Source organism: Dermacentor andersoni, chromosome 4 (assembly GCF_023375885.2).
Source record: "Dermacentor andersoni chromosome 4, qqDerAnde1_hic_scaffold, whole genome shotgun sequence".
Taxonomy (NCBI): Eukaryota; Metazoa; Arthropoda; class Arachnida; order Ixodida; family Ixodidae; genus Dermacentor; species Dermacentor andersoni.
This window is the reverse complement of record NC_092817.1, coordinates 143,992,376-144,008,287: the sequence shown is the minus strand read 5'-3', so window position 1 is coordinate 144,008,287 and position 15,912 is coordinate 143,992,376. Positions and strand designations below refer to the sequence as shown.

Sequence of the window (15,912 nt, the reverse complement as noted above, 5' to 3'; positions counted from 1 at the left end):
ACTCGTTCTTGGCCGTGAGACATGAGCACAACTCTCTTGAGGTCGAACTCTCCCCTTATGAAGTCTCGCGCTCTCATATCCTAAAGGAGTTTGGGGGTGCCCTTCTGAAACGGGTTTTACTCTGTCAGTGAAAGCGATTAGCGCGACTGCAGTAGAGACGCCTTATCGGAAACCAAATTAGTAATCAGATAATAAGTTATGTTTACATAAGCATTACAATAAATGGTTGTAAATTAGTTTCTCAATTGCTTCACTAAAGACTGGTAAAATGCTACTTGGGCGCTAGTTAATGGATTCGTGGTCACCTTTCTTAAAAAGTGAATTATTTTTCCTGCCTTCAGCCTTTTAGGAAACGCAGCAGCTGAAAAAAGTGTGTTGATTAAGCAGCCCGAGACTGGCTAGAGCTCCCTCGATACAGGTTTAATTTCGGAAGGAGGAAATTGATTGAGCCAGCAGTTCTTGGTGATGAGATAATTTCGTTTACTTCCTCCGGTACTGCGGGGACCGTGCGGAAGACTGGCCAGTGGGAGTTCAGACAGCGTGTCTTTCACTGTATCTACTGGGGTGCTAAAGTGAGAACTTAAAGTATTATCTATGTAAATAGCTCTTGTGTATCTGTTTTCATTAAATGGTACGTTGGTAGGGTGTGAATCAGGTTGAGTGATGTTAAGAAACTGCATGATTACTTGCTAGTTTTGTCTGAAAATGTTACCGTTTTCCTTAATCTTATTTTGAGAACATTCGAGTTTAGCGTGTTTCAGGGCAACACCCATTATATTAGTATGGGATTTAGCCGACGCCATAGAGTGTTGCTGACTGGGGGTGCATTAAGCTTCGTACAAATATTTTATTTTTTGATTATCGAACATATATCTCTTAGTAATCAAAAGATTCTTAAATGTACGAAACCATTGCTCGACTGTAGCTTCAAAGGGACGTTAACTGATAGATAGGCTTATCTTAGCTGAACAAGAATGAAATGCTGTGTTTCGCATTGTTTTTTTTTTCTTTACTGACACTCATCGTTCAAATTACTCTGTCGAATTATCTGAACAATTCTTTTTTAGACTGGAAAACAGTACGCGCGCGATCTTTATTGTGGTGAATGTGTTTGGAGCCAACATATAAAAACACAGGATAATGATGTGTAATTGCATAGTCTAACGCTCCTGCAGTAACATCGTCGGTAGTCAAACTAACCAAAATATGATCAATCAGCGTATTAGAATCATTTGGAACACACCTAGTTGGAGCATGTACTAATGGTAAATAACCGCACTTAAGAAATCAGCGCACGTATTTGGAACAGGATTGACTCTTTACGTCAGCAATGTATTGATACCTCCACATATTGAAATGCCCTTGTTCTCTTCAACTAATTTGTTCATCATTCATTAAATTAAACGCTTATTGAATTATGAGGTTTTACGTGCCAACACCACGATATAATTATGAGGCACGTCGTAGTGGGGGGCTCCAGAAATTCTGACCACCTGGGGTTCTTTAACATGCACCTAAATCTAAGTCCACGGGTGTTTTCGCATTTTGCTCCCGTCGAAATGCGGCCGCCGTGGCCGGAATTTGATACCGATCATTAGTTAAATTCTGAGCAGAACTCTGCATTGATGAAGACGAAAATAGATAAAGTGATAGATTTGGTGGTTTTTCGGTTATTCAGTGGCAAATCATTACGATCAATATCTATCGATACGAATTCACCGAGTGTGACGCTTAATGGCAAGTCGAAACGGTGCGATTAACAAGAATAGCTTACATGCCACCCCGACGACCCCCACAGTGGCAATATTCCGAAGTATAACTTGAAATCCTGTACAAGGTGCCGTCATATGAATACTACCATGGGCCCTGTAACGTCAAACTATTCAAATCTGTTTTTATTCCAATTTCCTGACGTCAAATTTGCATAACTGCGGGTGCAAGGATCGGGCGGTGGCCTACAGCGTTATTTGAACCGCCCAATCAAACCGTCTCCTAATTTATCGGAGGTCACTTTTGTTTGCTTTCAAAGCGAATAGCCCTGCCTACCCTGACAGGTTTTTCTTACCTAATTGGCTGACAAAGGGCGAGGAGCATGGAGAAGTGGAGAGGGGTTCGGTGGGGCCGAGCTGGCTCAGTGAAAGTAGATAACCGTATGAGGAGGGTGGTTCCGGCGTATACGACTGGCCCGCTTGCCCTTGCTTAGCTTGCGGTGACTGTTCGAAATTTGCAGGGACGTGCAAAAGAAACGTACAAATGCAGCTAAAATGGCCTCTCAGCGAAAGAGAGTTGGCAGAGTGATATCGCATACGTGTCGAAAGGGTTGGACAAAGTTATATAGCCACAGAAATACGTCTATTAAACGGAAATAAATACATTTTTTCCGGCCAGCTCCAAGTAGCCGGTGTCAGCGGGTCAGAGGGTCGATTGGTAGACATGCTGTATTTCTTCCGGAACGGAGAAGTCTGCGGTTGTTCCTAAAAAAAAAAAGGTTTTGTTTAGCGTATACATCCATCCTTAATACGTATAAGTCATTTTGACATGATAGGTTCTCGCGATTTTGTGACATCGTAGACAAACAGGCAAAGTGGGCGCAACTCGAAAACAATTTGAACTGTCGTGGAAGGCTGATGGTGAGAAACGCGTAGAATCGTAAAACTTTTTTTATTTTTTTCTTGGTCTAATCGTGCGTAATCAGAGGGTACACGTCATATCAGGTGGAGAGTTTGGGCCATTTTCGCAACGACGCGTGACACACAGGCGAAGTAAGGGTGGCGCGAGAAACTTTTCACCAATCGTGGAGGATTGATTGCATAAATAGAACTGAAAGAGTTTGTAATAGATTTACCTTATAGCGCCCCATGTATCTGATAAGCATTTGAACGAAAACGTGATATCAATAAATGAAAGGCAAGCAATAAGATCATCGCGGGGTTTGAAGAGGCTCCGGATGTTAGAAATGGAACCAAAGGGAAAAGCATATGGATGGTCCTTGACAAGTGCTCAAATGTTTTCGCATGACAAAATGGGGGATTCCATCTTGAACCGAGATACAAGTATAGTGGGTGGGTGCTTACAATAAGGAAACTATCTAAGTATTGCGAGATCAGTCACGCTGCAAAATGCGGTAGTCACGACCATCTTTAAGTTTGCTGGCCTTGATAACACAGTTATCAGTCGAATGAAATTTTCATTCCTTAGTGTCCTTAAGCTCAAAGATTTGTGCAACAATTCGCTTCTTTTCTGGCGTAAGGTAATCGTTGATGTAGATTGGTGCAGTTGTCTTCTCAGAAGACCCAACTTCTCTTAAAAATTAAATTATGTGGTTTTACGTGCCAAAACCACTTTCTGATTATGAGGCACGCCGTAGTGGAGGAGACTCCGGAAATTTCGACCACCTGGGGTTCTTTAACGTGCACCTAAATCTAAGTACACGGGTGTTTTCGCATTTCGCCCCCCATACAAGTGCGGCCGCCGTGGCCGGGATTCGAACCCGCGACACCCAACTTCTCTTATATTAAGGCTTGCATTTCGTGCTTTAGTTCGACTTCTTGGACCACGAGCGGAACCCCGTAATTGTATGCGCGGTTCTGCGACCTCCCTTGTGCTGCGCTGTCGTAGAACATGGCTTTAATGGCCGTCATCAGTACTTTCTGGTCTCATACCTTCAGTCTGATTTACTTAGGCTATAGCTGTGTAGTGTCAACTATACTGTCATAAAATTATGTTGTTTAAGGGGAAAGACTGGTTAATAAAGTGATGTATTATTAGGCGTATTCATACCGCTACCCCATTCATTGGCGTTTGGCAACATCCTTACAGCACTTTCACCACTTGTATGCGTCACAGGATCACATCATCCCATTGTCTGCATATTCAATCACTTGTTTGAAAAAAATAAACCACCGGTCAGTATGCGCTCATATCGTTTTCTTCCTTTTGTACTTCGTCCGGGTTGCGCTGCCCACCCCTAAGGTTATGTTTGGTAACAGCTTAAACATACGTCGCCCGTAATAATCTAAAATAGCTCATTTCACAGTTGATACTGGCACATCAGTAAAAAAAAAACGGACATTTATGAGTCATAGAAGCATTTCTCACTTATTTGTTACGGTTAGGTCATGCAAGCAAACAAATGGAAGTCGTAGATGTGATTACCTTTCATGTCAAAGCGCAAATACAATTAATTGTTCTCATTACTTTATTTCTTACGTGCGCAAGAGAAGGATGTGTAATATGAGCAGTTTTAGTTCAATGGCTGGTCTATCTGGACGCTTGCTGGGCCTCAAAAATGGTGCGAAACAAACATAATATTATTCGGTTCCCAGGTTCCGAAGCTACACACGGCCTATGCGAGATGCCATAGCGGAGAACACCGAATTAATTCATTCTTTAACTAGAGGTTGTAGAACTGTAAACATTTCTTCTTTCTTATTTTCTTTTTCGGTAAGAGCACTCATGGAAACTAACACTAGTCTATCAGGCGTTGTGATTAGACGAAGCGCCGCAACGTGTCGCTACCGGCGTCCGGTACCCCGATAATACCCGAATGCCATTGCATATACCAGAATACCGGACATGCCAACACTCTATGTTGACCGCTGTATTGACGCCGGAACGTTTCCCGCAGGTTCTTCAATGGTGACGTGCCCTTCGTGGTGCTGAACGACTTGGATTTCATTGAATACGTTTATGTCCGGAATTTCCGAAACTTTGTCGACCGTGGCGTAAGTACCCGTCGTATCTCTTTAGTGATATGTATACTCTATCCAAGCCTCCTTGCACTTTCATATATGTACGCGTACCTATAGAAAACAGTCGGATATTTTTTTTTTATTGGCGGGATCTAAAATCTATGTTGGCCCGCAAATATATCGCCGCCTACTCCTTGTCAGACGAACAATAACTCTTCATACTGTCACGTTGTAGTGACGGTGAGGAACACAATAGCGACAACTGCGAACCACGTAGTTAACTCCTTCTTGGGCAAACTTGTGCCCAGCAAAACATGTAACACTCAGGTACAACGACAGCAGCAAGCAAAGTCGATGATCGTCTGAAATATGAACTGCAGGTCAAGCGTATCGGTTTTTTGAAAATTACTGGGTTTTACGTGCCAAAATCACTTTCTCATTATGAGGCACGCCGTAGTGAAGGACTCCGGAAATTTCGACCACCTGGGGTTCTTTAACGTGCACCTAAATCTAAGTAGACGGGTGTTTTCGCATTTCGCCCCCATCGAAATGCGGCCGCCGTGGCCGGGATTCGATCCCGCGACCTCGTGCTCAGCAGCCCAAGTACCGGTTTTTATACGTGACTCGTCGAAGGTCCCAGCGTAACCGCTGGTGCCCGCGTGCCTTCCAGAAAGTACTACAAAATTCGCCCCGTGCACACAACCAGATTGCACCAGGTTCGGTGACAATAGACGCAACAGATAGAATTAACGATAACATTCGAGTAAATTCTAAATTATGCAGGCGCGTCTTGCGCTGAGCGATACTTAAGTGGTTAGCGGATGAAATGCAGTCCCCGAGAAAAAGATAAATAAGCAACACGTGTCAACACACTACATACTGTTATCCCCATATGTTTGCATACCTCGTGCAAAAAAAATGCTTCTTGCAGTGAATGCAACCGCAAGAACAAGCAGAGTGATATGAAAACATGTCATTACAAAGTAGTTCTCACACTAAAGGTGGGAGCGAAACCTTTCGTGTAATGTGTGGCGAAAGGTTTCTGTGCTACACGAAACCTTTCGTGTAGCACAGAAAGTATTACAGGCAATGCTACAACATAAATAAACAAAGCGCTGACGTGAACAAAACATATCCTTATATATGACTATGAAATCGCGCCGTCGAGCTAAGCAATTGTTCGCAGAGATAAAGATACCAGAGCGGAAGGCGCTGCAATGCTTTTACGGCCGGGAATTGATTATTCACTCGTGCTGGAAGTGACCGTTGTCGATTCAACCTGGTGTAAGCTTTACCTTAACGACGGTGTCGCACACGCTGGCGCCGTTTATAGGCCCCGGAATGCTGCAGCAACGTATTTGCACCCTCTTTTTGACTACCTGAATTGGCCCATGCTCGGTGGCAGGATAATCATGGCGGGTAGCTTCTATCTATCCGATGCAAACTGGCTCTCGCTGAGTCCGGATTATCTATACAACAATATTGTAATAGACTTCTTGTTTAAATTTAGTCTCACCTAACTTGCAGGCATCACAGCAGCGCCAAATAAAAGCAAACAGAAGAAAGGAACACTGAGAGACACGGACAATCGCTGCACTCACAACTTCTGAGTGCAGCGGTTGTCCGTGCATGTCAGTGTTCCTTTCTTCTCTGTGTCTGCGTGTGTGTGCTTTTTTTTTTTTGGCGCTGCTGTTATGCCTGCAATAGGTGACCAACACGCCCAAGAACTCGTTTTACTGAAGTATATCACCTAACTTGTTGTTCAACCTATTCGCGTGCTAGAAGCATCCTGTTCTGTGCTATACCTAGTGCTTGTGAGGGATTATTTCTCAGCTGACAGTGCACATACGTGTTCGAACAGTTGATAGAACATCTGATCACAAAATTGTTTTGTGCACCTTGCCTTTATCAGCTACTGGGAAAAGAGGGGAGGGGGAGGTAGAGCTACACTTTACCTCCCTCTCTCCCCAGCGTAGGGTAGCAAACCGGATCTTCCGCTCTGGTTAACCTCCCTGCCTTTCCCCTTTCCTCTGTCTCTCTCTCTCACTTCATCAACGAGGCTTGGTAAAACTTTTACTCTCCTTTAATAAAGCAGACGATGCCGCAGTGATCACCTACATTTCAAATGCATATTCTGACTTCTCAGATCTTTGTTCAGATAGTAGCGCAAGCGCATATGCAGTGTGGACACTGTTTAAAAACCATCTCATGTACAGCTAACTTTATTCCCACACAAAAAATAGACTACAAGAAAGCACAATTCATGGATTAGTCACAAAATAATTTACTTTACCTGCAGTGTCAAACGAATAAGAAAGTCCAGCAAAATACAAGAAAACGCTAACTCTCAGGTAGCATCACTTATGTCGGGGTTAAAAGGCAAGATACGGAATGCGAAACACCACTTATTCGGACACGCATTACACAGCTTTATCGAAATTCGCCTGATAAATCTTGGCACGCTATATTTTCACTAAAAGCGCAACCCAAACCACTTTGCTAGCCGCGGAAAGGAAAATAAAGGCAAACTGTCTGACTCTTATCTCCATTCAATTTTTAGAATTAAATTATGAAAACATTAGAAACCTTGACAATTACATTAGGAACCTGCCGAGACCAATTTCTGATTATGAGGCATGCCGTAGTGGGGGACTCCGGAAATTTGGACCCCCTGGGGTTCCTTAACATGCACCTAAGTCTAAGTACACGGGTGTTTTCGCATTTAGCCCCCATCGAAATGCGGCCGCCGTGGCACGGATTCGATACCACGACCTCGTGCACAGGAGCCCAATACCATAGCTTCTAAGCAACCACGGCGGGTTCCGTTGAATTTTTAGCGCTTACAATAGAGTGACGATGCTAGCACGTCCTCATTACAGAGACCAAGCTAGAACACTACCGTCTTTAGAAATCGCAGCATCTGGCATTCTTTCACTGTTCTTAAATCTTGATGAAAAGAAAAGCAATGGCGCGGATGAAATGTCTAACAGGTTCTTAAAACGCTATTCTGAACCGGTTAGCAGATACCTCCATCTCATATTAATGAAATAAGTTTGAAAATGCCGCCCTCCCAAGGACCACAAAATTGCCAAGGTAATACCGGTGCACAAGCCCGGATGGATATCAGCTTCGTACAACTAAAGACCAATTTCTCTCACATGTACTAGTTGTAAAATTCATCAGCACATTATCTTTAAATTACTTTAAAAATATGTGGAGGAAAACAACCTGATCTCGCTTTCTCAACATGGTTTCAGAAGCGGTTTGTCTACTGCAACTCAACTTGTCGAGGCAATGCATGGCTTCGCGCTGGCCATTATAACCACTCGCGAATTGTTAGAAATTTTTTAGATTTCTCATAGGCCTTTCACCATGCGTCACATGCTAAACTCATCTCTATACTCACACATAAACTTGGAAATGGCCTGATAGTGCACTGGATTAGGAATTACCTTTCAGACCGCTACCAGTTCCGGTAATACAATGGACATTGCCCTAAGACTATTAAGGCCCTCTCGGGTGTACCGCAGGGATCTGTTTTAGCTCAACTCTGGTCTCTGTTATTCATAGACGGCATTGTAGAAACAGCTGATGTTAAAATTGGGTTATTCGCGGACAACTGCATGCTCTTGAATACTGAATGACGGTTCACCTACATTCATAGGTAGAGGAAAGGGGCATTCCACTATAGACCTTGCGATATCAACGAGAGATGTGTGCTTAGCCTGGTCATGTGAACCCGACCTGTGGGGCTCGGATCACCTACCCATTTGGTTAACACCAACACGTGCTGCGGGTCGCCAGGATGTCGTTTATACAGTGACGTATCTGAAGCAGCATGTTCAGAAATGGTAGTGATATCCATAAATAATGCCGCCATTTTTCCCATGCGAGATAACGGGCGGTGAATGAGACGATCAAGGAGCAATTGACCATTCGATGCGCGGTGCAGACGCTCAATATGATACAGAGCTCTCTGATCTGCTTGCAGCCTCAGAGGTAACTGATGCGCTTCAGTGAGTAATGCAATAGATTGCGCCTCACGAGGTAATCCAAGCATTAGTCGAAGCGCAACGCGATGATGTCGCTCCAGTTGGGCCATCAAACTAAGTGGTATGTTCAAAACTGGTAATGCGTACATCATGCCTAAGAGTACAGGGGTGCGATCGGAGATGGTTGTTCGGCGCGTTCGTTCGTTTACCGGCGGGCGCGATTGGCCTACTCCGCGCCGACGTCGCCAGCCGCGGGGCACCGCCCCGTTTTTGGTGACGTCAAAATGACGACACGCTCCTGTCAATCATCTGCCCACCGAGCATTTCGTCCGAACGCGACGGGAGTTGAGAAGTTTGGAGCGATCATACGGCTTCGCATGGCGCGTCTGGTGGATTGGATTGGATCCAACAGGTGGCCTTTTCGGCTGCGGAATAGCACGTTTGAATCCAATCCATAGTTTAATTCGAGAAAATGGCGCTTCCGTTGGGAACTTAGGTTGTTGCGCTGGCGTTTCTAGAGGAAGGAGGAGAGCGGGTGGCGGTGCGAAACGCGTTTGAAGAAATGGCAGAAAGTGAATTCCGGCGTCGTTTTTGTTTCTCGAAACAAATAATTCGTTGGTTGTACAGATAAATCGACAACATCATTGGTGCCAGCGAGCCACTGGAATGTTGTCGCTGCCCCTTGAAAAGTGCGCCACTCCTCCCGTCGTTTTCTTTTTCTTTTTTCTTCTCGCTGTGCGCGACACCACCTAGAGACGACGCAAAGAACCTAATAGTTATAAATTGCAGTAGTCACACGTAGTATTTGAAAACGTGTTTGGGCTTGAGAAGAAAAAATACATTTTTTTAGATAAAGATTTAATTCATTTGGAAGACGAGAAACATTTGGTTTTGTAGTATACCGTTTGCAAGCAGACGACAAACGACGGAAGTAAACTTCCGGGGAGGCCACCGCTTCCTGATTGGCTGCTCTCTTCGCCCCGCTGTCACAAATTTTGCATACTGCAACTTTGTGACGTTGCAGCAACTGAACAGAACGCGTATCGAACAGAATATCTCCGATCGCGCCCCAGATGACTGGTGCACCTGGAGAGTCGTTGTTTAGTCGCGGCCAGCCCCTCTAGCAGTCAAGGCGGCCACATAATTAAGGAGGGAGTGCGATTTGCGTCGTAAAGATTTAACGGCAGGACGCCAAGAGATGCGGTCATCCACATCATCATCATCATCAGCCTGGTTACGCCCACTGCAGGGCAAAGGCCTCTCCCATACTTCTCCAACAACCCCGGTCATGTACTAATTGTGGCCATGTTGTCCCTGCGGTCATCCACAATTAACCCCAAATAACGGTGTTGTCACACCCAGTTTATAGGCATTTCGTCAAGATACAGTCGGCTCATTGTTCGACGAGCGCGTTGTTTAGGGTGATATGCTACTGCAGCCGCCTCCGCCTACAAAATGTATCACGAAACACGTATTCCCCATTTACCTCACAATCCCTGACATGCACAAAACGTCTGTTTTGATGCAGCCATACGGCGGCATACAAAACAGCTTCGTCGCAAGAGCCGGGAAGCTTTGTGTAGTTCGTTGCATACTGGAAGTGGTCTTGGAAATGTATGGCGCATACTGAAGGCTCCCCGCACTCCTGAAATCTGCAAGAATCCTACGGCTGCATTGAGCATAGCGACTGGCCAGTCACCAAAAGTAATACCGGAGGCATTTGCAGACATTTTCGTCTCTCCTGCATCCAGTGACACCACAATTATCGACCTTCCTTCTTTGACAAGTCACAGCACGGTAACCGCTTCCTACGGTCCAGCCTGCCAGATGGACGAGGCAGATTTCACTCTTGAGGAGCTGCGACCTTTGCTGAGCCTCATAACAACTGTGACTGCCCAGAAATTTTGTGCAAGCTTGATGACGCTCACCTGCTGATTCGTCGCCACCTACTTAAGCAGCATCCAGATCAGCGCGTCGCAAATCGAACGTTCTCGCCCCGTGTTCGCGGTTGAGGCTTGCCTCGTCGTGCTAGAGCACAACTGCTCAAGCTGAGGGTTGGTTGCGTGAACGTGCACGAACGTTTATACAGACAAGGGCGTGTGGTAAGCCCATTGTGTACGTCTTGTGGCTATTTCGGCAATATTCCAATTGGCTCAGTCTCAAATGCTCGAAAAGTTTCCAGATTATCTTCGAGTTTTCACAGATGCATCTGTACACAACGACGGTCAAGGCGCCTCTGCAGCTTTTTTCTGCCCATCAACTCAAGTACGACGTATCTTTCAAATACCTCATCCAACTTCGTCAACAACTACAGAACTAGCAGCGATTAATGTTGCACTGAAATACGTGCAAGTGGAGTTAACTACATCGAAGGTTGTCATCTTTACGGACTCCCGTGCTGCCCTTAGCAGGTTACAACGCAGTGAGCTTGATTGTCCACTTGTGCGTAGCATTACTGACTCTGCGAGCAAAATTACATCACATGGGGTATCTCTCGTTGCTCAATGGATACCTTCACACGTAGGAATCGCCGGAAATGAAGAGGCTGATCGGCTCGCTTCAAGTTGCGCTCATAACAACTGTGACTGCCCAGAAATTTTGTGCAAGCTTAATGACGCTCGTCTGCTGACTCGTCGCCACCTACTCAAGCAGCATCCAGATCAGCGCGTCGGAAATGGACCGTTCCCGCCTCGTGTTCGTGGTCGAGGCTTGCCTCGTCGCGCTAGAGCACTACTGCTCAGGGTGAGGGTTGGTTGCGTGAACGTGCATGAACGTTTATACAGACAAGGGCGTGTGGCATGTCCACTGTGTACGTCTTGTGGCTGCTACGAGGCACTTCAGCCCCTTATATTTGAGTGTCCCGCTTTCAGTGCGCAGCGCATGTCGCTAGTGAGAAACTATCATCTCCTTGGCCTGCGGTGTGCGACGCTCGATGAATGTTTATACCCCAGTGGTTGTGCATCTAAACGTGATCAGGCCCATCGCGTCCTACTAACCTTTCTAGAGTTAACTAACTTAGGTTCACGTTTGTAGCGTGAACATTCAACATTCTGTAGTAGCGTGACCTTCAGTTACCTGCCCTACTGTCTGTGATCGGTACTGTGTTCTAACGCTTCTTCCTTCGAAGATGGAAGGTGGCGGGCTCAAACACCTTGTAGTGTATATTGTGAACCGGCTACCGGTGACACCGTGATTGCGTGCAGCTGTACTTGGCGTCTCATCGTGGAGAGCACAATTAGCCGCATAGCGAACTAGCCATGGATGTGATTGATAATTGTGGAGGCTGTTCGACGCGGCGTCACTTTAATTCCGGCTGCAGAGTCGAAACTCGGCGGAACAACGTGCGTAGTGTACTGTGTTCTACTTTAGTCTTTAGATTTGTCCTGTTGCTCTTCCTTTCCTCTCTCCTCCCCTCCTTCCTATCTTCCATTTCTGCGTTGCTGTCACCTCCCTTCAGAAGAGTAGGCAGGCGTTGTGCCCCTTTCGGTGGCAGTTGCCAGCCTGCTCGTCGCTTCCCATTTCCTGTTAACTGTGTATATGTGTTCAAAAGAAATAATAATAATAATAATGCTCTACAGTGAAACTCAAGACCGTAACGATCAAGTGGCTCTTAATAATTTTCTGAATAGAGTAGCGCAGTGGTGTCGAGACTGGCCGATAGTAAATAATACTGCAAACAAAAAACGGTCACAGTGACCATAACAAAGAAAAAATGTAAACTTTTATTCCCATACTCCTATAACGGCGTAACCCTTCAAGCGGTAACTCAGCACAAATACTTCGGAGTTTGATTAAAATTTGACATCAAATGGACAGCGTAAGTGCGACACATGTCGAAAAAAGCATCGAATAAGTCATCTCTCTTTAAACAAACCCTCTGGAATGCAAGTCGAGAAACGAAGCACTTGTCATGCGTCACCTTTATAAGACCGATGCTGGAATATGCGAACAGTGTGGTTCCCATTCACAAAGAACAGCATTTATGCACTTGCGATTGTATAGCGCAAGACGGCAAGATTCATGTTTAACCGCTACAACCGAACAGATTCGCATACTGAGGTTCTGCATCACGCGCGCTAGCTACACTGCGCGAAAGAGCAAAGAAACCTCGCCTATGGTGTTTTTTTTTTTTTTACAGCGAAGCTGTATACCTCTACCATCCAAGGAAATTTTCGCGTCGCGAGCAAAAAACTCCCCGTACGTGCGCCGATGCCGGGCCAACCCGCGCGGAGGTGAAGCAAGAGCCCTCAACATACGTGGGCCGATCCCGAAGATAGTGCCCGAAGATAGTGCAATGCCGGGCCGACCCGCGGCGGAGGTGAAGCAGGCGTTAAGCACTCCCCATACGTGGGCCGATCCCGAAGATAGTACAATGCCGGCCGACCCGCAGCGGACATGAAGCAGGCGTTAAGCATTCCCCATACGTGGGCCGATACCGAAGATAGTGCCCGAAGATAGTGCAATGCCGGGCCGACCCGCGGCGGAGGTGAAACAGGCATTAAGCCCTCCCCATGCATGGGTCGACCCCGAAGATGATGCAATGCCGGGCCCACCCGCAGGGGAGGTGCAGTTCGCCATTAAGGGGCCCACATACACAGCTTCGCTGGTCATCCATCTTCACAGAGTGGAAGGGCACTGAAATTTTTTTTATGAATTGCTGAATAGTCTCTTCCAACCTAACACAGTAGCTTTCGTTAAATGTAAAGTAATAAAATCGAGGACGCTTAGGCTTCGCCTTTAAGAGTGGAACGCGATGGCACTCAAAGATCCGTGACTGCAGGGATCTGCAACTGTCAGATCCCAGCAACTGTAGCATATGTAACCGAAATGTTTACCGGTAGACGCTCACGGTAAACTCTATGCATGAAGACTGGCTTGAAACGAGGCCTCTTTCAGGGGCCGCGATGCGGTGGAGGCGAACGGCATCTGGAAGTCTTTCAAGGAAGCGGGCATGCTGCTCCGTGGACTCGGAGTTATTAATGCGCCTGCGCGCGCAAATGGCAGCTGCCGTCTCCGGTCTGTCCATTGTAGAACCGCTGGAAAAGGGGTTTGTTTGAGTTTTCGCGTAATAAAATTATGTTTTATCGCATATTCAAACTACATTTCGAGAGCTTGTCTGCAGGTTGTGTGTGGTCGTAGTTTACGATTTTTTTACGTATTTTAGCTCTAAATATTCAATTGGTTCAGTGAATACCTTGCGTCACGTGAACGGCCTGTGTATGTGTGGTTCGAAAGTTTTTTTCGCTCGGACGACGCTCGATTACCCGCAATAGGGGCTTCGTAAGGCTTTCGCGTTGAAAGGGAAGGCGCACCGTAAGCACCACTCAATGTAGAAAGCATATGTGTGTAATAACAATACGTTTCGTTTTTATTTTTTTTCCTCAAGCATGGATGGAGGGGGGGGGGGGGGGGGTTGGAGCGCGCTTGACTGATTTCGTGTAAGCAGCCAACACTGGAAAAGTTTATAGAGGAAATTGAGAAATGTATGTTGCCTGTGCTCCCACCAAACTCTCAAACGTCTTGTGTCCAGTTCATTATAGAGCGTTCTAATTTTTTTCTTTATATATCAACTACATTGCTTGTGCCTGTATATTGTTTGTTTTGTACACCCGCTCGTGTAATAAGCCCGCCCATAATATTGACAGTATACGGAAATAAATAAATAAACAAAGGCTTTTGTGAAAGCGGATCGTATGCTGTACACTGCTTCCTCCAATAACGCCCAACAATGTCACTGTTCTCTGGAAATTATTCCGGAGCTCCAAGAGCACATATTTCCATGTATCTTGCTAGGACCAATACATCCTTTTGCAAGGATATTAGTTCGCACTTCACAGCGCCACGTGGTTGTTATGTGCATCTTCGATCGGCTCTCGACGTGTCGGCACGACCATTCAAGTCATGCCACAAAGGCAGCTAAAGTCAACCTGCAAAACCTCCCTGATTCCTTCCGTCAACAAATTGAGGATAGTCTAAGCGCATATTTGATCCTACAGTAAGAAACTGCCAGTAGTGGCAAATAATTTTGCGCAACTCAATACCGCGTTTTTAGCAAAACTTTGTCGGGTGCTCGATAATGTAAACACTTTTCGACGGTGCTGGTTTGAGCCTTTATATCAGCTTGGTTATCAAGAAACCATTATATGAATGCAATGACGCTTAAAACGTGCATAGCTATAGGTGGCCGCCATAAAGAAAATGACGATCATACCGATCACACACACGCACAAACACACACGCACACATGCACACAAATGCGCTCGCTCGCGCTTAGAGATCCTCTCGCCCACTTGTATACCTTTTGACCATTTCTTGATGTCCGCATAACATTGTTGTTACTTATTGCGTACGATGCAGTAGTGTTTCCGACAAGATCCTTAAATTAAGCAAAAATAGGAGATACGCTGGTATGATCGTAACTAGACCGAAAGAAACCTTGGACACATCCGTTCTTTAGCCCCTGGTGGCAAGGTTGCGCGCAATTAGCGTATCCAGGCGTGAAAGGCTGCAGAGTAGAATCGTAGAATCTCGTTCGTTCGATGTCTTTGCTTAAACGTGAAAAAAATGGGCGAATGCGGTAAGTTGTAGTCATTAACGTGTGTTACAATGGCAAATCCCTGTCATTGCCTGTAATATGCGTCTTACGTTTCAGAATATCATGGTGACCAACGAGATGCACCCTGTTATCGGAAAGTCCCTGTTGCATGTCGGAGGCGCTGAATGGAAGAGTCTCCGCAGTCCAGTAGCCAGAAGCCTGAGTGCAGCCAAACTGAAGCTGGTATGACACCATTGCATGCGAAGAACATATGTTCGTCACGCAGTCTCACGAACTTCGCAACTTCTAGTTCGTGAGCTTTTTCCCTTGGGAGTAACTCGTGAGAGGAGCCTTCGACACCGACATCAGAAGAGTGTATTAAAGTTTAGTAAAGTGCTAAGTCACCTCGTCTTGTTATATAGAGATCAAAACGGAACTTGTCTTGTATACTTTCCAAATACAGCTAACGAAAAATAAGTCCAGTCATCACGTGTCGCATTTGCTTATATAACATGCTTATATAAAATTGAACTTGCAAATTATACGCATATTATTGCGACAGCAATTATATGGATGCTCCCGGCGCATACCCACTGTCGGCGTCGGCGTCGCCGTGAGGTTCCGTATAAAATCGAATTGCGATAACATCGTGACCGCACGCCGTATACTGTAGGTGCGAGGGAAAGCAGGCAAG

General features: G+C 45.7%; 1 protein-coding gene across 3 annotated transcripts in view; it reads left to right on the top strand.

The window, feature by feature from the left end:
* Positions 1 to 15,912, top strand: part of LOC126537862 (cytochrome P450 3A2-like) — a 69,817-nt gene that overhangs the window by 24,502 nt on the left and 29,403 nt on the right. For 2 of the 3 annotated variants that reach the window (XM_055074498.2, XM_050184955.3), the window contains exons 4-5: positions 4,628 to 4,724; positions 15,336 to 15,461. In XM_055074498.2, the coding sequence (XP_054930473.1) occupies positions 4,628 to 4,724; positions 15,336 to 15,461 (223 nt within the window). The remainder of the gene's footprint in view (positions 1 to 4,627; positions 4,725 to 15,335; positions 15,462 to 15,912) is intronic. The other variant, XM_050184957.3, reaches the window with a different exon arrangement.